The sequence below is a fragment of the Scyliorhinus canicula genome, chromosome 8 (assembly GCF_902713615.1).
Source record: "Scyliorhinus canicula chromosome 8, sScyCan1.1, whole genome shotgun sequence".
NCBI classification, from domain to species: Eukaryota; Metazoa; Chordata; class Chondrichthyes; order Carcharhiniformes; family Scyliorhinidae; genus Scyliorhinus; species Scyliorhinus canicula.
In genome coordinates this window covers 148,582,427-148,609,099 of record NC_052153.1, presented here as the reverse complement: position 1 = coordinate 148,609,099, position 26,673 = coordinate 148,582,427, and the positions used below count along the sequence as shown (strand labels likewise).

At 45.2% G+C, this 26,673-nt stretch overlaps 1 protein-coding gene across 5 annotated transcripts in view; it reads left to right on the top strand.

Moving 5' to 3' along the window:
- LOC119970564 (zinc finger FYVE domain-containing protein 16-like) overlaps window positions 1–26,673 on the top strand; it is a 125,577-nt gene that overhangs the window by 91,417 nt on the left and 7,487 nt on the right. For all 5 annotated transcript variants that reach the window (XM_038805393.1, XM_038805395.1, XM_038805396.1 and 2 more), the window contains 6 exons: window positions 3,388–3,470; window positions 5,380–5,484; window positions 9,775–9,925; window positions 10,019–10,099; window positions 18,154–18,316; window positions 19,367–19,472. In XM_038805393.1, coding sequence (XP_038661321.1) covers window positions 3,388–3,470; window positions 5,380–5,484; window positions 9,775–9,925; window positions 10,019–10,099; window positions 18,154–18,316; window positions 19,367–19,472 — 689 coding nt within the window. The remainder of the gene's footprint in view (window positions 1–3,387; window positions 3,471–5,379; window positions 5,485–9,774; window positions 9,926–10,018; window positions 10,100–18,153; window positions 18,317–19,366; window positions 19,473–26,673) is intronic.

Sequence of the window (26,673 nt, the reverse complement as noted above, 5' to 3'; positions counted from 1 at the left end):
CAGCAAATTCTGGATAGATGTAGAAATAATAGGGTTGTTGTAGTGAGAATTTTTAATTTTCCTTATTGACTGGAAATCCCTTGGGGCTAGGAGTCTGGATGGTGAGGAATTTGTTAAGTGTGTCCAAGAAGGTTTTTTTGGAACAATATGTGGATAGTCTGACCGACTAGAGAGGGGGCTATATTGGACCTAGTACGAGGGAACAAGCCCGGCCAGGTCAACAACATTGTAGTGGGAGAACATGTGGCGAACAGTGACCACAATTCTGTAAGCTTTCGGATACTATTGGAAAAGGACCAGTGTTATGGGTTAAGGTGCTAAATTGGGGGAAGTCTAACTACAACCAGATTAGGCAGGATTTTGAGGCTGTTGTTTGGGAGAGGTTATTTGAGGATAAATCCAGCTCAGTGGGCTAGACAGCTGGTTTGTAATGGAGAACAAGGCCAGCAGCGCGGGTTCAATTCCCATTCTTGCTTACCTGAACAGATGCCGGAATGTGGTGACTAGGGGCTTTTCACAGTAACTTCCTACTTGGAATAATAAAAGATTATTATTATATTATTTGGCATGTGGGAGTCTTTTAAGGAGCAGTTGGGAGTGCAAGACAGGCATGTGCCAGTAAAAAGGAAGAGGAAGGACGGGAAAGGCAGGATTCAGGAATCATGGCTGACCAGGGAAATTGAGAATATTGTCAAAAAGAAAAAAGATGCATATGTGAGGTACAGGCAACTGAAAACAGATAAAGCACTTGAGGAATACAAGGAAAGTAGAAAAGAGCACAAGCAGGGAGTTAGGAGGGCTAAAAGGAGTCACAAAATGTCCTTGGCAGACAGGATTAAAGAAAGTCCCAAGGCATTTTATACGTATATTAGAAACAAGAGGGTAGCTAGAGAAAAAGTTAGCCAACTCAGGAACAAAGTAGGAAAGTTATGTATATAACCAGAGCAAGTAGGTGAGGTCCTTAATGAGTATTTTGCATTGGTATTCACAAAGGAGAGGCACAGGTTGATTAGTGGTGTCTCAGAGGGATGTGTAAACACTTTAGAACAGGTTGTTATTGCGAGGGAGAAAGTGTTAGGTGTGTTAAAAAGCATTAAGGTAGAAAAATCCCCAGGGCCAGATGGCATCTATCCCAGATTACTAAGGGAGACGAGAGATAAAATCGCTGGGCCTCTGACAGAAATCTTTGTGTCCTCATTGGCCACAGGTGAGATCCCAGAGGAAAAATGAAAATCGCTTATTGTCACGAGTAGGCTTCAATGAAGTTACTGTGAAAAGCCCCTAGTCGCCACATTCCGGCGCCTGTCCGGGAAGGCTGGTACGGGGATTGGAGGACAGCCAGTGATGTACCGTTATTTAGGAAGGGTTGCAAGGATAATCTGGGTAATTATAGGCCAACGAGCTTGACGTTAGTGACAGTGAAATTGTTGGAAACATTTCTCAGAGAGGATCTATGCACATTTGGAAGTGAATGGTCTTATTAGTGACAGACAGCATGGTTTTGTAAGAGGGAGTTAATGTGTCACTAATTTTATTGAATTTTTTGAGGAGGTGCCAAAAATGATTGACGAGGGAAGGGCTGTGGATGTTGTCTACATGGACTTTAGTAAAGCATTTGATAAGGTCCCTCATGGCAGGCTGGTGCAAAAGATTAGATCACATGTGGTCAGGGCTAAACTAGCTGGATGGATCCAGAACTGACTTGGCCATAGAAGGCAGAGGGTAGCAGTGTTAGCAGAGGGTGTTTTTCTGAATGGAGGTCTGTAACTAGTAGTGTTTCGCAGGGATAAGTGCTAGGACCTCTGCTGTTTGTAATAAAAATAAATTACTTGGAAGAAAACGTAGCGGATCTGATTAGCAAGTTTGCGGATGATACTAAGATTGATGGAGTTGCAGATAGTGATGAAGATTGTCAGAGAATTCAACAGGATATAGATAGGCTGCAAAATTGGGCAGAGAAATGGCTGATGGAATTTAACCAGGACAAATGCGAGGTGATGTATTTTGGTCGATCCAATTCAGGTGGGTGCTATAAAATAAATGACAGAACCATCAGGAGCATGGAGACACGGAGAGATCTGGGCATGCAGGTCCACAGATCCTTAAAAGTGGCAGCACAGGTGGAAATGGTGGTGAAGAAAGCATATGCCATGCTTGCCTTCATAGGACAGGGTATTGAGTATAAAAGCTCGAAAATGATGTTACAATTATATGGAACTTTGGTTAGGCCACATTTGGAATACTGTGTCCAATTCTGGCCACTGCACTACCAGAAGGACGTGGAGGCTTTGGAGAGAGTACAGAAAAGGTTTACCAGGATGTTGCCTGGTATGGAGAGTATTAGTTATGAGGAGAGATTGAATAAACTGGGATTGTTCTCCCTAGAGAGACTGAGGCTGAGGAGCGACCTGATAGAAGTCTATAAAATGATTAGGGGTATAGATAGGGTGAACAGTTGGAGGCTTTTCCTCAGGGCGGAAATGACAATTACAAGGGGGCACAGGTTCAAGGTAAGGAAGGGGGGGGGGGGGGGGGGGAAGGTTCAGTGGAGATGTGCAGGGGAAGTTATTTACACAGAGGGTGGTGGTGACCTGGAATGCACTGCCAAGTGAGGTGGTTGAGGCAGATATGTTTGTGACTTTTAAGACTTATCTGGATAGGCACATGAACAGACGGGGTATAGAAGGATACAGGCTGTTGGTGTAGATGGGATACGTGAACGGCGCAGGCTTGGAGGGCTGAAGGACCTGTTCCTGCGCTGTATTGTTCTTTGTTCCAAGACAGTGACCCGGGGCTGGGATTGAACCTGGGACCTCGGCGCCGTGAGGCAGAAATGCTTATCACTGCGCCACCGTGCTGGCCCTAAGCAAAGTTACTTTTTATTACAAAGTCATATGTTCTATCTTGTGTCGCTCACTGTGATATAAATGTGTTGTATCAATACTGATCAAGCTACTGATTTTGATTTGATTTATTATTGTCACATGTATTGGTATACAGTGAAAAATATTGTTTCTTGCATACTATAGAGACAATGCATACCGTACATAGGGAATTAGAGCGTATGCTGGGCACAGCTTGCAAGAAGTCGCCTCACTCCGTCACCATCTTGGAATTTTTGTTATTTGATGAAGAGCTCTGAAGTCATACGGACTCAAATGTTAACTCTGTTTCTTTCTCCACAGATGCTGCCAGACCTGAGTTTTTCCAGGATTTTTTGGTTTTATTTAGGTTGCCTGCAGGATCATGCGAAGCATCCAAAATTATTCTTCAAATTTAATATAGCTGTATACAATGGCACGATAACAGCCATATCAAAAATTATTTTCAATTAGTCTCATGTTCTCGCCAACAAAATTGTTAATTGATGCATCCTTTTGTCTGCAGTTTATCCTTGTCCATTATTAAGCGTTCGATTCCGTAAAGCACTTTTTGGAGAAACGGGTCATACCATCATGAATTTGCTAGCAGTAAGTGTTCTGATTTATATTATATTTTCTGTATTTCCTCCGTAGCCCTCCCCATCTCTTGTAGATGAACATTCTAAAAATAATTTGCTCATTCCTGCTTCTAATATTTGCAAGCCCGGAATGCAAAATTGTGTTCACTCAGCGCCAATGGATAGATGGATGCACTCCAGGATGGATCCTGCAGGATTTTGCATTGTACCACAAAAATACTGAAATGTGTCTACTGCATTGATTATATGATGAATTGTATCACGCGTGTCTGAAGCCATAACGCAAAGAACAAAGGAAAGTACAGCAGAGGAAAAGGCCCTTCGACCCTCCAAGCATGTGCTGATTATGATGCCCTAACTAAAAACAAAAAACAACCTGGGCTAACTCCTGACATTTTTCATTAACTCCAGGCTTTTACAAGGGAAGGCCATTGTAAAGTGTGAACAAATTGAATGAGGACATTTACACATTTGCTACTTTAATGTGTTTTCATTTGGCATATGAATCTGCTTTCTTTAATATAGACTGCACTTGTTGGCATTTCAGGTTGCGTAGATATGTATTCAGATGGAAATAGGACTTCCTCGGCTACCACTAAGTTCTGCTTAACATGTTTGTGGGTTGATCCCCTGGGATTGTGGGTGGCACAGTAGCATAATGGTTAGCACTGTTGCTGCACAGTGCCAGGGTCCCAGGTTTGATTCCCGGCTTGGCTTACCGTCTGTGTGGAGTTTGCACACTCTCCCTGTGTCTGCGTGGGTTTCCTCCGGGTGCTCCAGTTTCCTCCCACAAGTCCCGAAAGACGTGCTTGTTAGATGAATTAGTCATTCTGAATTCTCCCATTGTGTACCCGAACAGGTGGGCGGAGTGGCGACTAGGGGATTTTCACTGTAACTTCATTGCAGTGTTAATGTAAGCCTACTTAGGACACTAATAAAGATAAAGGTTGTTATTATTTGGTTCATTGGGATTTTACTGTAATAGTGTATCCCTTCCAGAGATGAGACATGGTTTTATGTGTTTCTTTAGACATGGTTATGAGGACACTACCAATATTTGCAGATAGCATAACACTTTTAAGAGTATGATTATTTTGAGTTTGTAAACAATTTCAGGAGGGCATGTGGTGCAACAATGGACAGATAGATATTGGTTCAGTTACAAGTGAAGAGACTTACTAAGATGCTGAAAAGTTCTGAGATGCTTCGGTTATAAAGTTATTAAACCTGGTAAAGAGGAGAGATTTATACAGGTTTTCAAAATCATGAGTTTCGATTAGGTTTTTTGGGTTTGACTCTGAACTCATTGCTTCAGATCAATGTTCAGAAATTTCAGGGCAACTCCCACCCAACTACTTACTGCCATCCTCTCATCCCTTATGGGCTGCTGTGTTGAGATATTCCCAGGGTGAATCTAATCATGTTGGTTGGTAGATATGATTCTAAGAATATGACTGTTGGAATGTTGCTTGATTAGTCTGAGGCACTTTGTTATTTCGGAGGATTTACCAAGGTCACCAGATCTTATCCATTTGTTGTTGAATGGTTCTACCAATTTATTATTTTCCGAACAATTTTGCAACTTGCTAACTTCCGAGGGCTTTGAGGCTATCACGTAATGTGGGACCGGAGTCACGTGTCAACCTGAATAGAGGTGGCAGGCTTCCTTCCTTGGAAAATATTCAGTGAACCGTTTGGGTTAGTGAGCACTTATAGATATTTTCCTGGTCCTGGCCAAATCAATTTCAATTGCACAAATTGTTAAAAACGTGCAACATTTGTACCACGAGTTCAGATCCGTAACTACACTACTGATGAAGCAATTTGGTTACCAGAAAGTTTGTGCTGATTTTATTAAGTACTTATGGTCAAATCTGGTTTGCTATTTATGTTCACATTTTTCACATTCTTCTTTGCAGGATCTTCGAAATTATCAGTACACTCTACCCACAATTGAGGGATTAGTACTACTTGTGGAGATGGGGAAAAGCTCTATTAAAATACCGAAGAGAAGATACAATGAGGTTAGTAATAAGAATGAAACTGAACCATATCTGAGTGGTAAATACCTGTAGGAAGAAAAGCTTATTTTCTTTGTATCCATTACAATGTGTTGGACATCATGAGTAAGACAATAAGATCAAATCTTTCTTGGCAAGATCATAAATAATAAAAATGCAAAATAATGATTGATTACTCAGTTTTCTGAAACCTTATAACACAGTTTTATTTTTGCGATTGAAAGTTGTTCCATTCAGCGCAACGCTGCACAATATATGCCCAAAAGGTTGTGTTGAGTACTGCTCTCAAAGGTTGCTTGTTAAACAATTGCTCCAAGGCAGAAGTCCGGAGTGGGATGGAGTACTCCCCACTTGCCTGGATGAGTGCAGCTCCAACAACACTCAAGAAACTCGACACCATCCAAGACAAAGCAGGCCACTTAATTGGCACCCCTTCCACAAATATTCACACCCTCCACCACTCACGCACAGTCGTAGCAATGTGTACCATCTACAAGATGCACGGCAGGAACTCACCAAAGCTCCTTAGGCAGCACGTACCAAACCCACAACCACTACCATCTAGAAGGATAAGGACAGCAGATACATGGGAACATCACCATGTTAGTCTCAAACAAGTTTTGGAACAGGTTGATGAATAGCCCCCACACCTCGGATGGTGCTCTCAATCTTCTCCAGGTGGAGAAATTCCGACAGGTCTGCCAGCCAGTCTGCAGCTACGGTTGGTGCTGCTGATTACCAGCCATGCAGGATTCTCTGTGTGCGATTAAGGAAGCGGAAGCCAGGGCATTGGCCCTCTTCCTCATATGCACTCCTGGCTGGTACGATACCCCAAAGACTGCCACTCTCGTGCACGGCTCCACCCTCACCCCAACGACCTTTGACATAGCCTCGAAGAAAGCTTACCAGAACACGACAAGTCAGGGGCAAGCCCTGAACATGAGTGTGGTTGGCCGGGGCTCCCTGGCACTGTTCGCATTTTATCCTGGGAATAACTTGTTCATTCAGGTTCTGGTTAGGTGTGCTCTATGCACTACTTTAAACTGCTTGAAGCTTAGCATTGCCCCCCACTTTACTGTCCGTATTTATTAGTTTCTCTAGTAATGTGTCTCTTGGGGCTCTGGGGTACCTTGCTATCTCCTTGCGGAGAAAGTGTTTGATTTGTAGGTGTCTGAGTTCTTGTCCTGTCAGTAGTTCCAGGTCTTCCATCAGTTCGCCCAAGGTCCCTAGTCTGTCCCCTATAGTAAAATTCCCTGACTGCTAACGTTTCCCTGTCCTGTCTCCATTTTTCAAAAGTGGCGTTGAGCATGGCTGGAAGGAATATGTGATTTCCCTAGGTAGAGACCATGGGGGACATTTCAGTTAGACTGAAATGCTGCCTCATTTGGTTCCATGTCTTTATTGTTGCTACTACCATTGGCAGGATGTGTATTTCATCGAGGGGGAGCGCTGTGGTGGCGAGGGCTCAGAGGGTCGTTCCCTTGCAGGAGGAGGACTCCAACCTCACCCATTCCATGCTGATATAGAAACCGCCATGGGTCCACCGCCCCTATATGCTCCATGTATGTTCCCAGCTCCCTAGCCATGCCTGTCTTTTTCCCCGTTCTAGGGTTTTAGCCGTCCATCAGAAAGTCCTGAAGTAGCCCCCCCCCCCCCCCCCCCCCCCCCCCCCCCCCCCCGCCCCCAATGATCAGTTGATATATGTCAATGTTGGGTTTTCCGTCTTGGTTGGGTTATTGGCTGCCCTCTCTCCTGGGTGGTCGGGGCCCCTTTGCCTCATGAGCCTGCTATCTTGTCTGCCTGCTGGTCATGGAACTTTCCGCCACTTCTGCCATCTCTTCGGCCCCTTGAGCTCCCATTTACTGGCATCTTTCCTCGGTTACCCTCCTTTAGTTGTGCAAGGATTCTTTTCCCTTCATATTTGGGCAAAATTCAACTGAAAGTGCCTTATTTTGTCTCGGTTCAGAGTAGAGTCACCTGATGTGCGTCCTCTCAGAACATCACCGTCACCAAAAGTCATCTAATTGTTTTCTGTTGTCAGAATTTAAAAAAAAATTTGAACTTAGAAAATACAGTTTCTGTTCTAAGTTTGAAACCTATTCAGGATGCTATGAACTGAAAGGCATCTTTTTCAGATGTACTTCTCTGTTTCTGTATAACTATTTTAAAATCATAATACATAGATACAACTACCAGCTAGGCTGACAACATTACAGATGACATCTACCACACCAACTTTCAAACTTCCTTATCTGATCACCAAGTAGGCACTGATCTATAATAAATATACCAAGCTGATTGCATAGGCTCTCAATCATCAGACTGTACTGCCGCTCAATATGCTTGAACTCCGAGAATATTCCTAGCTATGTCTCTCATTACCATTCATTCCTCACTTTGTATGTTTTTATTCCCATTATCCTCCATCTATGTCCTTTGGAAAATGAACTATTACCCTGTGCTTCTGTTTCCTCTTTCACCCCAGCAGCTGCTTATACAGTTTCTGAACTCCAAACTCTCTCTCCTCTGGCTAATTATTTGACAAGGCACTAGCCACAGACACCAGATGAATGACACATCCAAAGCCATCCACCACCAGATTTAGATCAAACAATACACAGCTAAGTTCTCCTACTGTAAGATCACCCGGAAGAGTAAAAGGTTGCTTTTCTCCATTGCAAAACTACATTCTGCTGGAGTCATCACTACCCTGTCCCGAGCCATCTGTGCCCCTAGCTCAATCAATAATGTTGATCCAGTTTTCAGTTAAAGATCTTCAACGTTCTCCTTGCTAGCACCCAACTTTTCTTCCACAAATAACAATTCTTCAAATTCTACCGTCTGAATTTGTCCTGTACAAGGTCCTATTCTAACTCCCTTGCTGACCAATACCAGTTCCCTATTAACCAACCAAACTGCAAGTCTTTGTCCAACCTCCTCTAGTTTAGTGTCCTATATAGTCTGCCAACTCTGGCCTCCTGTGCATTCCCTCTTCCTCTACTCCATCTGGTGTCAAAAACTTCAACTTCAGACGTGTTGGCTATACACTCAACTATTACTGCTTCCCTTCTATTCCCTACCTAAGCATGTACGTGATTATCTAAATTATATATTTATATTGATTTCTGCGAAACTACATGAGCACTGTATAATGATATATGCAGGTCATCACAGATTGCAAGTGTGGGTAACTGAAGAGTAAAGAAGCAGCCTGTACTGAACATACGTCGGTAATAAAACTCATTTAGCCTGTCAGCCTCAGTGCCTCCTAGAATCAATCCTGCGGACAACGCTATCAAAACTTTTCTATATTTGCATCTTTCCAATAAAGCATTCAGTCACCTCTCCCGGACTACCCACAAAGCTTTGGTGTTTGTTTCATTCTTCCTCTTATGTTCAAAGTTCCTAATAATGTTATGGGCCAGGGTTTAGAAAACTCCAAAGTATATAATTTTGTTTATTGATTTTGGTTATGATGCGCACAAGGGCCTGCCTTTCAGGGGTTATTCAACAGAGGCCTTAAGCACTTTTACTCAAAAACAAAGTTTATTCTACGAATTTAGTTAACATTTTTATGAACACACAGTAAGCATTTTTATCAACTACTGACATAAATATCCCACACAATTACCGTACTCTATGTATAACGCTTAATAAAGTCCCCCTTTAGCTGTTCCAATTTAATAACAAGAGCCCATAAACGAGAAAATCCTTTTCAAAGGTGTGGCCCAGCACACAGCACTGAAGACCTGGTATGGATGCTCCTGTTTCCTTTCCAAAACAGCAGGTTTGAATTTATTTTCTTTTCAAGTTATCAAGCAGTCTGGAAACCACTTTTAAAATGCAGATAGGGGGAAAAAACCTTCTTTCAACCTGTGCAGAACAAAGCCAGTTCAAACTCAAAAAGCGAATGTAAAATTAACTCCCAGGGCCACAGCCCAGCTCCACACACACACTGACATCACTGAAGCCATGTGATAAGACAAAAACATTTCTTAAAGGGACACTCCCATGACAAGAAATACAAATTTAATGTTTAATGTGCACGGTTTTAACCACGTAACACACGTGAATACCCCACTTAAACTCTTCATATTGACATGGCGAGCAATTGTTTCATAACTTCATTCTGTTTGTTTGCTGTGCATGCTTTATTTTCTTGGATTTCTTTTTTCTATAAGCCCTTGTGCAATTGGGTATCTTCACATCCATTCTGTATTGTGTTAAGACTGGTGATGATGATACCTACCACGAATGTTTGTCATTCAAAGATTATCTGTTCCTATTTCTCAGATCATGAAGGTAGTAACCTCTTCTAATGAACATGTGATTACCATGGGGACATGTTTTAGTTTGGATGCTGACTCGCACCTGGTCTGCATACAGAATGATGATAAAAATTACCAAACGCAGGCAAACACTATTGCTGGGAAGTCCAGGGAAGGTAATTTGCATTTTTGCTTTGCAGTTTTGGTGGAAATTGGGGAACACTGCAAAGCTCAATGTGCAGTAATTTATGTTTTCTAATGTGCTGTAGTTACAGGAGCCTCTTTTGTGGTATTTAATGGAGCTCTGAAAACTACCTCTGGCTTTATCGCTAAATCCAGTATCGTGGAAGGTAAGAAAACAAATCGTTAAATACAAAGCTAGTGTCTGTAGTTCAGATTCGTAGCCTTTGTACGTTTAATTCTTTATGTCCAATTACATTTTAAATTGCTCTATAAATTATCTGTAGCGCTTTGCCCCACCAGTTTGGTGGGCGTTGGTGTAGGTGGGGCTATCACATTTGGCCCTGCAAGATGAATGGGCCTTGTTGATGCCTCAGTGTGTCGTGGGGTGGTGGGCTGAACTTGCAAGGTTGGGACAGCCTGACTGAGGTAATCGTTTGTTGTGAGCTCCCATTGGTGAGGACAAGCTGCAGAGCACAAGTAGTAAGAAATAAGTCAACTACTACCTTTGATTTGTGAGAGCTGTAGTTATAGCCCTGAACAGTAAACAATCTTAGTAATGCCTAGCGGGCTTCCATGAAGCCTTTCAGTGCGGAGTCGAAGTCTGCAGAAGTTTTGTTGAGTCTCTGGGTGCTAATGATATGGTTAATGGTTGGCCCAACACATTGAACAAATGAACTGACTCGGAGTTGCTGTGTTTAGTAAAGAGACACGAGGCTGCTCGGTACTTCAAAATGTTATTGTGCCACGTCTTTCAGCGGGTCTTCAGGCTTGAAAATGGAGTAGGAGCCGTGTTATGCAGTGCCGTTATCGCTATCCTTCTTGAGTAAGGCTGTTGTTGAGAAGCCCTGGCAAGTTGAGATGTCCGTCTGCCTGTTGCCGTTGTGGACTGTGGGTGCTCGTTGTATGGTACCAATCGTTGTTTAGTATGCCACCATCATTGCTATCATATTTGAGCAAATTTCCAGGTTTAGAATCATGCAAAGAGAAACTGTGGGCAGGCTCTGGTATGTATAATATGTACAAGGTCGGTAATTGAACAGGCACATCTCCTCTTGAGTTGCTTATCTGCTGTAGAGAATCTCCAGCATCTGCCTTCTGATGGCACAGTTGCAACATTGTCTACATCCGTCGTTAGCATTTGTACTCTATTAACTCGGGGTTTTTCAAACTCAGGGTCGCGTCCCGCAGGTGGGTCGTGGAGTGATCGGTTGTGGCGTTCCCGATCGTGGCTTTTAAGAATGCCGTCCGCAGGCAGTCCCCAATTGGTTGTGTGTTTGAGGGAGTGGGCGGCGTGAGGCTGGACTGTGTGCTGGTCACTGCGCGCAGAGTGGTGGGTGGGGGGGAGACATGGACGGACTTGGGCTGGCTGACGGGCGTCCACGTAAACACGATACTAAGAGTGGTGGCTCTGATCTATTGCTCGCCCTGTGACTGGGTTGGATACAGTGAGAGGAAGCCAGGCCAGGTTTGTGGGAATACTGATTAAACAAGGCCAGTGTAGGGGGCTGACATGGGAACACTGGAAGAAACCTACAGTCATCACTTTGTGTCGACACTCTCTGGAAAACAGGAAGTCCGAGCTTTTGGTGAGAATGGAGCCAAAGGTGACTTGGATGTTTGGATAGTGCAATGCAGTGAAACCAGTAAGAGATAGTGTGACATTGTGTGTGTTTGACAAGTCACTTCATTTCCCTGGGATATATGGGAATATATTTAAAACAAGTTTGTGTATAAAAGTAAAGATGCACATGTTCAACTGAAGTTGTTTTAATTTTTACCAGTTTAAAAAGTCATAAATTTGTAAAATTTAGGTGTTCGAAATAGTTTCAAAGTTTAAAAAAAAAGAATGCCAGCCGCAAAGGTCCTTTAACTATGAAGAATGAGTCTTTCAGCCAGAGGCAGCAGCAGAGAGAAGGTCATGTGTGCAGCACGTCAATGCTTTGGGTGAAAAATCATAGAGGTGAGATTCCTCCTTTTTGTAGCTGCCAGCAAGAAAGCAACAGGGCTGTGTGAAGAACTGAAGATGTGTCATTTTGTAATGAGATAAAGAGGGCCAGAGATACAAACAGACCAGGAACTCACAACTAAATCTGCTGGAAAGAGTTTCTCAGGAGAGCCCATGCAAGGACAAACCAATGCTGGTGTGAGCTGTATCCCGAGGTCCAGGGCCTCTGGTGATCAAACAATTAAGAAGAAACTGAAATCGGGAACAAAGCAGTATAAAGATGATTTCTTGAGGTATGGCTTTAATTGTGCCAATGCAAAGCAGAATGTAAAGCCCGTATGTTATATGCAGTGAAGTACTGACAAATGAAGTTTAAAACGCTCAAATCTTCAAAGGCAATTGAAGACTATGCATGGATAGTTCGAGGACAAACTTCTTGATTTTTTTCAAAGCATTCAGCAAGAACTTAAATCATCAGTTAAAATTCTTAGCAAAAATGTAATATTGAATGATGAAGCAAGACAGATCGTGAGGACCAAGAAGGCTCACCTGCCGCAGTAAAAGTAAGCAATAATGGTGTGTTGTGAAGGTCGGCCGGGGTAGGTCGCGAACATAACCCGGCATGTCTCGCGAACGTCAACCGGCATGGGTCCCAAAGTTCCGCCGGTTGGTAAAAGTGGGTCTCAGGAAAAAAAGGTTTGAAAAACACTGCATTAACTGCCCCCTCCACAATCCAAAATATATACTTTTTAATAACTGTTAACAGTCAAACTATTTACACCAAATTTACTTTTGGGCTATTTACGTCACTTTTGTTCTGGCACCACCTTTTCCCTATGCCCCACCCTGCTCCTGGTTAAGGGTTATGTCTCTGTGGAGTCTTTACCTGTTTTCTAGGCTGTGTTGTTGTGACTGCCCCATGGAGTCAGCATTCTGGGGCTGGATTCTGGAAGGTCAGAAGGTACTGTGAATTGCGCTTTCACATAGCCGTCTGTCAGTCCAGAAATAAAACACTCGAACACGTTGGTAACGAATATTCGTTTATTCACGGCTGGGACAAATCTCTAAGTAGTCGGGGAACCACCTTCGAGAAGTGCCAAAGTCCCAGAGTACGGACTGTCCCTTTATACAATCACAGCTTAGAGGTGGTCCCCTTAAATTCCTAGATACACCAATGATTTGGCAAGGATCCAGAACATGTACTTATATGGAATTATTATCCTAAGGTAGGGTGGTGACTATGACATAATCATTAGCTAATACTGCTGCTGCTAACGGTTTTCTTATCCTATCCGTCCATCAGGTCCAACTTCCTTATCTCCTTCCCTCTCGTGCTCCTGAGTCAGCTCTTTCACATTCCAATGCCCATTGTCTCAGTTGACAAGGTTTTACACACTCATCTTTGCTGTCTCTGCACTAACAGATACAGAAATCTGCTCTCATTCCATTCCCTCAACCCTTTAACATCCTTTTTACTTGATGGTCACAGATATATTTCAGAACCTTAATATTACGTACAGACAGCAAGGTTAAAACAAGACAATAAATGTAATCCACTTCCACAGTACCAGACAGTATCTGGACAAAATATGAGCACAGGTGCCCATTCTGATGAGCTTGAAACCTTTGACTTACAATGATGGATCCAAACTCTCTGACCTAGATTTAAAAGAGCAGGCCAGAAGGGCTGAATGGCCTACTCCATGTATGCAAAGAGTAGTGGGGCTTTGGGCCTATGTTGGGACTTATTGTTTATCATGGTGGCTTGACTCCCACCCTCTCATCCTCGTACAGTCAGCCGGTTCGACATTAGGTTAAAGATTCGGAAGAATAGAGGCGTACGCATTTTTAGATGTCGGCCCATGAGCAATACAGTGGAAGAGAATCCATTAGCTAAAAACATGGTTCAATAATGCAATATGGCGAATGCCAGTCTGGATTCTGGGACATCAGGTGTGGGATTTTCCGAACCCCCGGGGAGTCGGAGAATCGCCTGGGGCCGGTGTCAATCCCGCCCCTGCCGTGTCCCGAATTCTCCGCCCCCTGAGATTCGGCAGGGGCGGGAATCGCGCCCCGCCGGTCAGCGGGCCCCCTGCGCTGGTCGGCAGGCCCCCTACGGCGATTCTTCGGCCCGCGATGGGCCGAAGTCCCGCCGCTGACCGACCTTTCCCGCCAGCGTGGACTAAACCACCTACTTCACCGGCGGGATTGACGGCGCGGGCGATCTGACCCCGTAGGGTGCCCCCACGGTGGCCTGGGCCACGATCGGGGCCCACCGATTGGCGGGCGGGCCTGTGCCATGGGGGCACTCTTTTTCTTCCGCCTTCGCCATGGTCTTCACCATGGCGGAGGCGGAAGAGACCCCCACCCCTGCGCATGCGCCGGTGTGACGTCAGCAGCCGCTGACGCTCCGGCGCATGTGCGGACTTACGCTGGCTGGCGAAGTCCTTTAGGCCCCGGCTGGCGTGGCGCCAAAGGCCGTTCATGCCAGCCGGCGGAGTGGGAACCACTCCGGCGTGGGCCTAGCCCCTCGATGTGAGGGCTTGGCCCCTAAAAGTGCGGAGAGAATTCCGCACCTTTGGGGAGGCCCGACGCCAGGGTGGTTCACGCCACTCCGACATGCCGGGACCCCCCGCCCAGCCGGGTAGGGGAGAATCCTGGCCCAGATCTTTTTTGATCCTGATTGCTTGCTCAGCCTCCTTGTTGGTTTGAGGATTAAAAGGGATGCAAGTGATCCTATTGTAAGCAGTAAGCTTCTGGAATTGATCATTTGAAAATTGGGGGCCGTTATCAGAAGTGATTTCATCCAGAAGCCATGCATATATAAAATGGTCAGGAACACCCTGATCCCAGACTCTACTGTGGCTACATGGAGTTTCACTACTTCTAGCCATCTAGAGTAGTGATCTATAGCCTTGAGGTATGTCTTGCCGTGGGAATCATAGAGGCCAAGCCCAACTGCCAGGGCCATTGTGAAAATGTAAGTTCATTGTGTGTCGGACTATTTAATGCAACAGATGTGGCAGAAAATCTCAAACTGCCTGATGTTCGACCACCACACAGGTTGCAGAGCTTTGCTATGCACATATTAATGCTTAGGTGGCCTGCAATAAGTCAGTGGAGAATGTCTTTTCGTGTGAACTGTGGAATGATCTAATAGTGGTCCGAAATCAAGAAGTCAACTACTATGGTCAACTGGCTGTGTTTCTCGTGGTGTTACGGATGAGGCAGTCTGCATGGGCTATATTTAGAACACACTTGGATGGGAGTGCATTCGGCCTCCTCCTTTTGGGTGCATTGGACATCCTGGAGCTTTGTGTTGGAGATGGGTCATTGCAGTTGATGAGACAAATGTGAAATCCAAGGTGGCTGCTTGGTCTACCATAGCTTTGGAGGGAGCAACAGCTGTGGTTTGTGATTTCCCTGGAACATGGGTGGCTGTGTATTGGTACCGCATCAAGCGAGGACAAAATTGTGAATGTCTAATGGCATTTTAACAATCTCTATGCAAGTCAGGAGGGTAATGAGGTGCTTGTGGTCAGCTTCTACGGGGAAGAGCCAATCAGATAATTCAAGAGCCATCCAATAGCCGATGCAACTGCCAGTGCCTCGTTCTCAATAGTGGCATGCCTTCATAAGTTTCTGTTAGTGCTCTGGTTGCAAAATAGGGGCAGTGAATGATTGTACATTCCCACCATCGTTACCCTTCTTCGGCGAGGGTGTTGCTGAGGCACACTTGAGATGTTGGTTGGATATTTAGCACCAATGGTTGCTTAGATTGGTGCCACTAGCACTGCTACCATGCTTGAGGAACATGCCAGACCTTGCAAAGTGGAATTGTAGCCATGTGTAAGTGAATGAGATGTAGATTATTTTGATTCTTGAGTCGGCACATCTTGAAGAGTTGCCTGCCTGCTGTCCAGTGTCTCTAGCTCATGACCTCTATATCGTAGTCTACATCATTCATTAGTATGTTTTCTATTAACACTTTACACTTAACCTTTTCAAAAAAAGATGCTATAAAAGGATAGAGTTGTGCCATTCCAGCAAATGCCAGCTGCTATGATGAGGTACATGACCACCTTCTGTACCTCAAGTATCTGATTCTTTATGCTTTCTGTTTCCAATTTTATCCTTCCACTGATTTGCATACATGTTTTCTGGTTCTCTTTGCTGATGGTAATTTATACTGTGATTTTAGACTTTTACGTAAATATTTGCAAAGTTCATTAGTTGAATAAAAATGAGACAATGGAATACTGTATTGAAACACTGCATTTAACAAAATCAGCTCACTAATTTGCATGCAGTTAAACTATTTGTGTTACTTGTATTTGCAATTTGGTCGATACTATGGACTTTTTCCACATGCCAGCGCATTGTTTTATAAGATACTGGCAGTTGAGTTGTACACCAGCATACTCATGCTCTTTCTCTCTCTCTCTTCCCACTCCAACAAATTGCTACAAATTTTAAATATGGGCACAAGACGAACTTTGCATTTTTTCATTAAAATAGACTAAATAGGTTCACATTATACAAAAGATTTATTGGAAGAATCTATAAATCAAAGAATTTTCAATAAATAGTCATTAGGTAGTAGGGTACTTGAGTATTGCTGAAAAAAAGAGACATGCCAAAGCTTTTCATCTTGCACTCATCAGGACACCCCAAAGAATACCAATATAAGGGGAAAGCAATTTATACTGTATGAAAAGAGAGTGTTGATTGGTGGGCAATTGGCCTCTGGTAGAGGAATCGCCATTACTTTCAAGAAACTTAGTTTTAGCTGGGTCGAGTAATAGTTTTACAGCAGGGAAAGAGGCCTGTCGGCCCACCACGTCCATGCCAACCATCAAACATCTTCCTATGCTGATCTACATGCTACTTAAAAGTTGAGGGTTCCTGCCTCTACCACCCTTTCAGACATTGAGCTCCAGATTTCGACCACTCTCTTAGTTAAATATGTATGTTAGTTCAATATGTAATAAGCTTAGAAATATGATTGCGTTATATACGTATATTGTATTTTCCCATTGACATACTCGTTGTGATCATCAGAGGTTGGCAGTCTATGTTTTATGTATGTCTGTAAAGCCACCTCGTACAAATATGGGGCAGGATTCTCCCGTACCCGGTGGGACGGGGGGGTCCCGGCGGAACGGAGCCCGCCCCAGAATGGTTGGCGACCCGCTGGCCGGCGGTATAGGGGCCTGGCCAACTGGTGCCGAAGGGCCTCTGCCAGCCGGCGGGTCGGCACATGCGCGGGAGCGCCAGCACGTGCTGGCATCATCCCTGTGCATGAGCACATGGGGTCACTTCTGCACCGGGAATAACGGATGACCACGGCCTCTGGTGCGGAAGGAATAGAGTGCCCCCATGGCACAGGCCCACCCCTGAATCGGTCAGCCCCAACCGTGGGCCAGGCCACTGTGGGGGCACGTCCCGGGGCCAGATCTCCATGTGACAACCCAAGAACCCCGGAGCCCGCCCACGCCGCCAGGTCCCACCGGTAACGGACCAACTCCAATTTACGCCAGCGGGACCGGCATAGAACGGGCGAGACTTCGGCCCATCGCGGACCGGAGGATCCGGACAGCCCCGGGACCCATTGAGTCGCGCCGGACCCCGCTATTCTCCGAGGCGGTCAGCGCGACCCACGCCACGCCGGTTTTTGGGGGGGCGGGAGAATTGGAAGGACGACGGGGTCAGGATTCACGCCGACCACCGACAATTCTCCCACCCGGCGGGGGGGTCGGAGAATCCCGCGCTTGATGTACAAATACCTACAGCATGTGCAATTTCTGTTAAACAAAATGGTGAAGAAAGTAAAATCCAAGGTCTATGATAAAGACTATCACTTAGTGAGAAATCAACGATCAATAAGTTCCAATTTGTTTGTGGGTGACACTTTTTTCTCTTGCCCATCACCTCAAGGTTTGTTAGACAAACTATTGATCATAATGAGGTACAATGCAAAGTTTTCAAATTAAGCTCTGATTTCTTCTATGGAACCAAATACTGCTAACAGCAAGCAATCTTAAAAGAAGCATCTGCTTATTGTGATGCCATTTTTGGTTTTCCAACAAATCAAAATAATTCCGATTGTTTATGTATTTGGCTATTAATTACCCCAGCGAAGTTCAACACTGCATCAAATTTGTTTTAAAATTATTCTGTAGCTTTCAATTAAATCTGAGTCTGTTTTCTGTTTCCTGATCTATTGACCAAAATTATTTTTTCTCATTCCTTTAATGAGATTGATTCTGATTACAGATGGACTTATGGTACAGATTACCCCAGAGACAATGGAGGGTTTAAGACGAGCTCTAAGGGAAAAGAGAGACTTTCAAATTATTTGTGGAAAGTTGGATCCAGATGACAGAAGAGAATTTGTAAATATTCAGTGGGTGGATGGTGACGAACCTGGAAACAAAGGGTATAATTTTTAGTGTTATAGTAACCTTTTGAACAGTGTTAACCTTTTTGTGGTGTCACTCATTTGCAAAATAGTCTGTCTGTAGAATGTCAAAACAACTTTTGACGGTAGGCATTCATGAAGCATTTTGCAATCTGTGAATTTCTTGGGGCAAATTGAGAGGTTCAACCAAAATCAAATCCAGACTTCGAGAGAATTGCAATAAGATTTTGGTTTTCGATTGGATGGATACCTGCAAGGGGGACTGAAAAAGAGGGAAAGGACCAGATGGAGCTGCAAAGCTGCTTTTGTTTTTTTGTCCACTTTGCACCGTTCTATGGCATACTGAGAAATTTACAAATGATACTGTGTAACTATCACCAAGGCATACAAGACGTTAGACTGTTGAAGTTAAGTGTGCGCCACAACAGTGACCTCCAGTCCGATTCCACTGATGGTGCAGTTACACTACAATTAGCTTTTTAAAATTTAGTGATAACAATGCCCGATTGAAGACTGCGTAGAGAAGTGATTTGTTGATTTTTAAAGTTATCCTTGTGTGCTATTGTTGTGGTAGACTTCTTCCAACTAACCACAGAAGACTTGGAAACAGGTTACAATAGTTTATTCATGATTCCAGCATGAAGGAAACTACCCCAGAGAAACCTCTCAAGGAGCACTCTCCTCTGATTCAGCTCTTACACAGCTCTCATAGGAAGAACATTGTAACACAGCCCTCAGCTCCCAAGTCACAGATACACTGCTTATCCAATTAGTCAGTACACAGAACATTGTTTTAGAATTCCGATCTTGCCTGCTTAGGTTTATTATTAAACCTTCACCAAAAAGCTTGTTTGTAATCTTCTAGCTGGGAACTCTGTTTTTCTAACAAGCAAATTTAGCTGACAAGTTCTGTTGATAATAGGACCTTGAGGTATAAGCATTTGACTAGCTGGGGTGTTAGAGCCCCCTTTTACTAAATCTATTCACCGTTACACTATGAATCTTGGAGTACATAATTATTTTCATGATTATTATACAAAATTAACTTTGTTAAAATTCTACTTCCAGTGTTATAAGTCCTGTTGATGGGCGGTCCATGGAAGACATTCCCAGCATCAACATCCTGCAGGAAAATGTGTTTGAAATGGCTGGCATTGTTGTAAAGTGTACAGAGGTCAGTGGTTATTTAGAGCTATATTACAACCTCAGATTGCACAATTGAGCAACGTGTATGTGAGATTTCTAATCCTTTCCACCATCAATACATTTAGCAAATGAAGGTGACATTTGCCTTTTCTCTGAGAAAAGTGGTGATGTAGCTGGGTCACAAAATCATCTTCACCAACATTGTGATCATGCGTTTCTCAGCCAACCAAGAATAATTTGTGTGGCGGTTGCTAATCTTACAAATGTATGCAGTGCCCTTTATATTTACCATTGCATAGCAAGTTGTGATTACGTTCCTGAAAATCACCACTTTAAGTCACTCTTGGATTTCTATTGGGAACCAGAGTTGGGTTCTTTTGGACATTACTTGCTTGAAAAAAATTAAAATGCTACACTACATATGCAGGAATGTGAATTTCTGTTAGAGTGACCAATTCTTTTTTTCCCGAATAAGGAGCAACTTAGCATGGTCAATCCACCTACCCTGCACAAGATGGTTTCTGGGGGTGAGACCACACAAACGTGGAAGAATGTGAAACGGAATGCGAATTCCTAGCTGGAATAGATCACTAACTATAACAGCAATACTATATACCTTAAAATTAGGTAACTCAAAATTGCCCAAACAGCACTTCAGAAACTCAGCTCAACTTTTTTCTTACTTTTCTTTCTCTCACACACACACACACACATATACACTCTCCTTTCCCACTGGCTGTCTGTCTCTATTTCCCTTTCCATTCTTCTCTCTCACTCTCTCCTTTCCAACTCTGTCTGTCTCTCTCTCACCAGAGCCTGGACCCTTTCCTGACATTTATGGACTGCCCCACCTGGATTACTTTCACCTTGGCAGCCAGTTGCTTTCTAACCTTGCCCTGCACTCCTGCGTCTGGTTCTCCGGCCTTGCTATCTTCCCGCTCAAGAGGCTAGCCTGGTCCTGTGGTGAATGCAACAGCCATTCTGCGATCAGAACATGACGGCGGCTGACTCAGAATGCACCGTGTGGAGAGTAGGGCAGGGTGCATATGCGTAAAGCCGAAAATGACAAATCAAATCGAAAAAACCTAAATAATAAACAATATCAGCACAAAATAACTTTAAAGGGATGATTTAAAGTGAGGACTTACTATATCTCGAGGCTTTGTGTTCTATCTTGTAGACAGAGACACTGTTTTTCATTTAAAGTACCCCATTATTTTTTTCCAATTTAAGGGGCAATTTAGCATGGCCAATCCACCTAACCAATTAATCTTTGGGTTATGAGAGTGAAACCCACGCAGACATGGGGAGAATGCTGCCACTGAATCTTTTTTTTAAACAGACAATTTTATTGAGGTATTTTTGGCATTGTAAACAGTAACAATATACATTAGTGTGCAGATACCAATTACAAAAAACATAGTGCAAATAACAGTACCACTCTCTCAAATAGACCCACCTATTCTTCCCCCCCTGCTCTATTCTACACCCCCCCCCAACCCCCGGGCTGATGATTATTTCCCCGCGAAGAAGTCGATGAATGGTTGCCACCTCCGGGCGAATCCCGATAGTGATCCTCGTACAGCGAAATTGATTTTTTTCCAATCCGAAAAAGCTTGCCATGTCCGACAGCCATACTTCGGTCTTTGGGGGCTTTGAGTCCCTCCAGGCCAACAGTATTCGTCTCTGGGCTATCAGGGAAGCAAAGGCCACAATGTGGGCCTCTATCCCCTCCTGGACTCCCGGGTCTTCCGACACCCCAAAAATCGCCACCTCTGGACTCATCGCCGCCCTTGTTTTCAGTACCTGGGATATGACGTCCACAAATCCCTGCCAGTATCCCCTGTGTTTTGGACACGCCCAGAACATGTGGACATGGTTCACTGGTCCTCCCCCACATCAAGAACAATTGTCCTCCAGCCCAAAGAATTTGCTCATCCGGGCCACCGTCATGTGGGCCCGGTGAACCACCTTGAACTGAATCAGACCGAGCCTGGCACATGTTGCAGTTGTATTTACACTCCTCAGAGTGTCTGCCCATGCACCTCCCTCCAACTCCCCACCAAGCTCCTCCTCCCACTTGAGTTTCAGTTCCTCGGTCCCTGTGTCCTCCGCTCCCATAAGCTCCTTATAAATATCCGAGACTCTCCCCTCTCTTACCTCACCCCTGGAAAATACCCTGTCCTGGATCCCTCTTGGTGGAAGGCGTGGAAAGGACGGGACCTGTCTACGTACGAAATCTCGCACCTGCAAGTACCAAAAGTCATTCCCCCTCGCCAGCCCGAACTTCTCCTCCAGCGCCCTCATGTTCGCGAAGCTCCCTTCCAGGAACAAGTCGCCCATCCTTCCCACCACTGCCCTCCGCCATGCTTGAAACCCGCCATCCGTCTTCCCCGGGACAAATCGGTGGTTGTCACATATTGGGGACCAGACCGACGCTCCCACTTCCCCCGCATGCTTCCTCCATTGGCCCCAAATCCGCAAAGCCGCCACCACTATAGGGCTGGTGGAGTACCTGGCCGACGGGAGTGGCAGGGGTGCCGTGACCAGGGCTGCCAAGCTGGTGCCCCTGCACGAAGCAGCCTCCACCCGCTCCCAAACCGACCCCATACCTACCATCCATTTCCCGATCATGGCTATGTTAGCCGCCCAGTAGTAGTTGCTGAGGTTCAGCAACGCCAGCCCCCTCCGCTACGGTTCCGTTCCAGCATCCCCCTCTTTACCCGCGGGGACTTCCCCGCCCAAACAAATCCCAGGATGATTTTATTGATTCTTTTAAAGAAGGACCGCGGAATGAAAATAGGGAGACACTGAAAAATAAACAGGAATCTCGGGAGGATCGTCATCTTCATCGTCTGTACTCTCCCTGCTCGTGACAGTGGGAGCGAATCCCACCTCCGAAACTCGCTCCTCATTTGCTCCACCAGCCTAGACAAGTGCAACTTATGCATCTTACCCCAGTCGCGCGCCACTTGTATGCCTAGATATCTAAAACTTTCCCCAACCAGCCTAAATGGTAGCTCCCTCAGCCTATTCTCCTGACCCACAAACATCTCGCTTTTTGTCATGTTCAACTTGTAGCCCGAAAACCGGCCAAATTCCCCCAGGATTTCCATAATCCCGTCTATCCCTGACGCTGGATCTGACACGTACAAAAGCAGGTCATCCGCGTAAAGCGAGACCTTGTGTTCTATCCCCCCTGACCATTCCCTTCCATCCCCTTGCTGCTCTCAGAGCAATTGCCAGCGGTTCTATGGCCAACGCAAACAGCAATGGAGAGAGGGGGCATCCCTGTCTTGTCCTGCGGTGTAGTCTAAAATATTCAGATGTTGTCCTGTTCATCCTTACACTAGCCTCCAGGGCCTGATATAGCAGTTTAACACAGTCCACAAAGCCTTCTCCAAACCCAAACCGTCCCAGCACTTCCCATAAATAGTCCCACTCCACCCGGTCAAAAGCCTTTCCATTGCCACCACTACCTCCACCTCTCTGCCCTCCGGGGGCATCATAATCACATTGAGTAGCCTTCTTAGATTGGCTACCAGCTGCCTGCCCTTAACAAACCCCGTTTGGTCCTCCGCAATCACGTCCGGTACGTAGTCTTCGATTCTAGACGCCAGGATCTTGGCCAGCAGTTTAGCATCCACATTAATCAGGGAGATTGGCCTATAGGACCCACAAACTTCCGGATCCTTATCCCGTTTTAATATCAGCGAGATGGTGGCTTGCGACATCGTCGGGGGTAGCACCCCATTGTCCCTCGCCTCATTAAATACCCTAACCAGCACTGGCCCCAGTATACCCGCAAACGTTTTGTAGAACACCACTGGATACCCGTCCGGCCCCGGGGCTTTAACCGACTGCATGGCCTTCAGGCCCCCCCATTACTTCTTCAGCTCTAATCGGGGCCCCCAGCCCCTCTACCATCCCCCTGCCCACCTTTGGGAAGGTCAGCCCATCTAAGAAGCGCCTCATCCCCTACGGCCCCGTGGGGGGTTCCGAGGTATACAGCTTACTGTAAAAGTCCCTGAATACCCTGTTCAATCGTGCCGGGTCTCCCACCTGCCCCGTCCACTACCGTCCCTATTTCCCTGGCCGCTTCCCGCTTCCTAAGTTGCTGTGCAAGCATTCTGCTGGCTTTCTCCCCATACTCATACACTGCGCCCTTGGCCTTTCTGAGCTGCTCTACGGCCTTCCCAGTGGATAGCGCCCCCAGCTTCGCCTGCAGTCTCTGTCGTTCCCCAAGTAACTCTGCCCTCGGGGACTCCGCATATTCCCTATCCGTCCGTGTTATCTCCTGCACCTGTCTGTCCATCTCTGCCCTATCCGTTCTGTCCCTATGGGCTCGGATTGAGATCAGTTCCCCTCTCACCACCGCCTTCAGCGCCTCCCAGAGCACCACTGCTGAGACTTCCCCTGTATTGTTGACCTGCAGGTTGTCCTGCATGCATTTCCCCACTCTCTCACACACCCTCTCCTCTGCCAACAATCCCACCTCTAACCTCCATTATGGGCGCTGGTAACTTTCTTTGCAGACCAGCAGGTCGACCCAATGTCCAAAATAGTGATCGCCGACACAAACACAAGAACACCACAATTTTAAGTAAAAGAGCATGCCGAACGACATCGCTAACACGCAGGGCAATCTGCGAACAAATGCAAACATCCCTTAGTACACTCTAACTTGAGTCCATGGGTCCTCAGTTCGGCACCAGTCCATGCCCCTTAGCAAAGTCCATCGCTTCCTCCGGGTCGTCAAAATAATGTTGCTGTTCCCAGTATGTGACCCAAAGCCGCACCGGGAAAAGTAGCCCGAACTTGACCTTTCTAAACAGGATCTCTTTAATTTGTCTATAGGCTGCCCTCCTTCTGGCCACCTCCTAGCTCAGATCCTGGTAGATGCGCAGGACACTGTTGTTCCATGAGCAGCTCTTTGTGCTCTTGGCCCACTGTAGAACCCGCTCCTTGTCCACGAACCTATGGAACCTGACCACCATCTCCCCCCCCCCCCCCCGCTGCTGCCTCGCCTGCACTCTGTGTGCCCTGTCCAGCTCCAACGGACGCGGGAAGAAATCATCCCCCACCAGCTTCTGCAGCATGTCTGCCACATATGCTGTGGCATCCACTCCCTCGGCCCCCTCCGGGAGCCCAATGATTCTCAGATTCTGCCGGCGAGACCTGTTTTCCAGGTCCTCCAGCTTACTAATTTCCACGTCCGCTACCGTTTGGAAATCCGCCTGCTCTTCCACTTTCTTCTCCAGTGCCTGGACCTTCTTATCCTGAGCATCCAGCCTCTGGTCCGATCGCTCCACCGCTTTCTGGAGCGGTTCCAAATTATCCCGCTTCAGTGCTGCGAAGCTCTCTTTCATGACCTGCAGCATGTTGTCCAGTGCTGCCTGGACCTTCCTTTCCGTGGTCCGTTCATCGACCATCTTTCCTTCCACTTGAGCTTCCACACCACCTTTGTTCAGCCCCTTCTTCACCTGTTTTCGCTCCCTTCTGCTCCTTAAGTCCACACAACTCTGTATAGATTCAGATCTAGAGTGCTATTGGTTTTAACTCCAGCGCTCAAAAGTTCAAAAAAGTCGGGAAAAAGGTCTTGAAGTCAGACTGGAGCGAGCGCCACCAAATGCGCGACTTACTCCCTCATAGCCGCCACCGGAAGTGCTGCCACTGAATCTTAACCACAACACTAGTTAAATAGAAAAATACACATGAAACCTCATTTGTATTGAAAACAATTGTCTTCCTCAGAAGATATGTCAAATTGCACAACAGGATTTGTTTCAATTGTCTAGCATGTTCTTAATTAATTATCCAGAGAGATGTAAACATATTTATTTTTCTTTTCCAATTAAGGGGCAATTTAGTATGGCCAATCCACCTACCCTGCACATATTTGGGCTGTAGGGGTGAGGCCCATGCAGTCACAGGGAGAATGTGCAAACTCCACACGGACAGTGACCCGGAGGCGGGATCGAACCTGGGTCCTCAGTGCTGTGAGGCTGCAGTGCTAACCACAGTGCTGTAGAGAGAGACATCTATATTCCATTTTTACCTGAGTAGGTTTTGACTGCCTTCAAAGTCACAGTTCTTTGCTACACTAAGCAACAATATTTGATAAACTCTCAGAATTCCTTTGTCTTGACTTTTCTGTACTGTACCCTACTTCTATTTTCTATGCTGTATCCTACTTCTAGGTTTTTGTACTTTATATTACCAAGTCACATTAGTAATAACGTTAGATTTTAATAATTAGTATTCCAGATAGTAACCTAAAAATTTTACATGTGGAATTTTGTGATTTACTTGATGGGTGTTATCAAGTCCATTCTACTTCACAAATCTTCAGAAAATAAGCGTTGAATTGAACTATACAGAATTTATTACAAACATTTCACTATACCTGCATGCTCGTTGTAAGCATACAAAGTGAGCAATGATTTAGTGATATAACTTCACTTTGAATAACTAATGAATAAACATCAATTGTAATTGATCCATTTCTTTCCTGAATAGCAAAACCGTCAAGATTTAACAAGCTATGAAGTTCTCTGTTCTGGCATCAAATATTTAATGTATGAAGCACAAATAAAACAACTTTGATTATTCAGCAATAATATGTTACAAAATATGTAAAAATATATTGCAAAACGACATGTTTTATTGTTACCCATCAGTTTGCAACTACACTCCTTCCGCCAACCCTGCTTATATCAGGTTTTTGGCAAACGGCTAGTGTAACATGTCAGTTCTAAGTGCTGTTACTACATCTGTTTCTGTGTTGTGACCTTTCTGACAGCACTCTGACCTGCAGCTTAATTTAGTACAAAGTAGCACATCTTTGGGTTGTGGGGGTGAGACCCATGCAAACACAGGGAGAATATGCAAACTCCACACGGACAGTGACCCGGGGTCGGTATCAAACCCAGCTCTTCAGCTCAGTGAGGCAGCAGTGCTAACCACTGCACCACCATGCCGCCCTCGGGTTCTATTCTAATTCTATTTCCGCTGCTCTATTCTTGTTGCCCTGCAGGCTTAATACCCTCAAGTGTCCATCTAATTTCATTTTGAAATAATTAATTGTCTCCATTTCCACCACCCTCTTAGGCAGTGCGTTCTAAGTCAATACTAATTACTGCATGAAATGTTCTTCCTGCTATTTCTTGTCAAAATCTCGCATCTGTATCCTGTAGTCCTTGTACATTTATCTACCTTATGTCAACCGG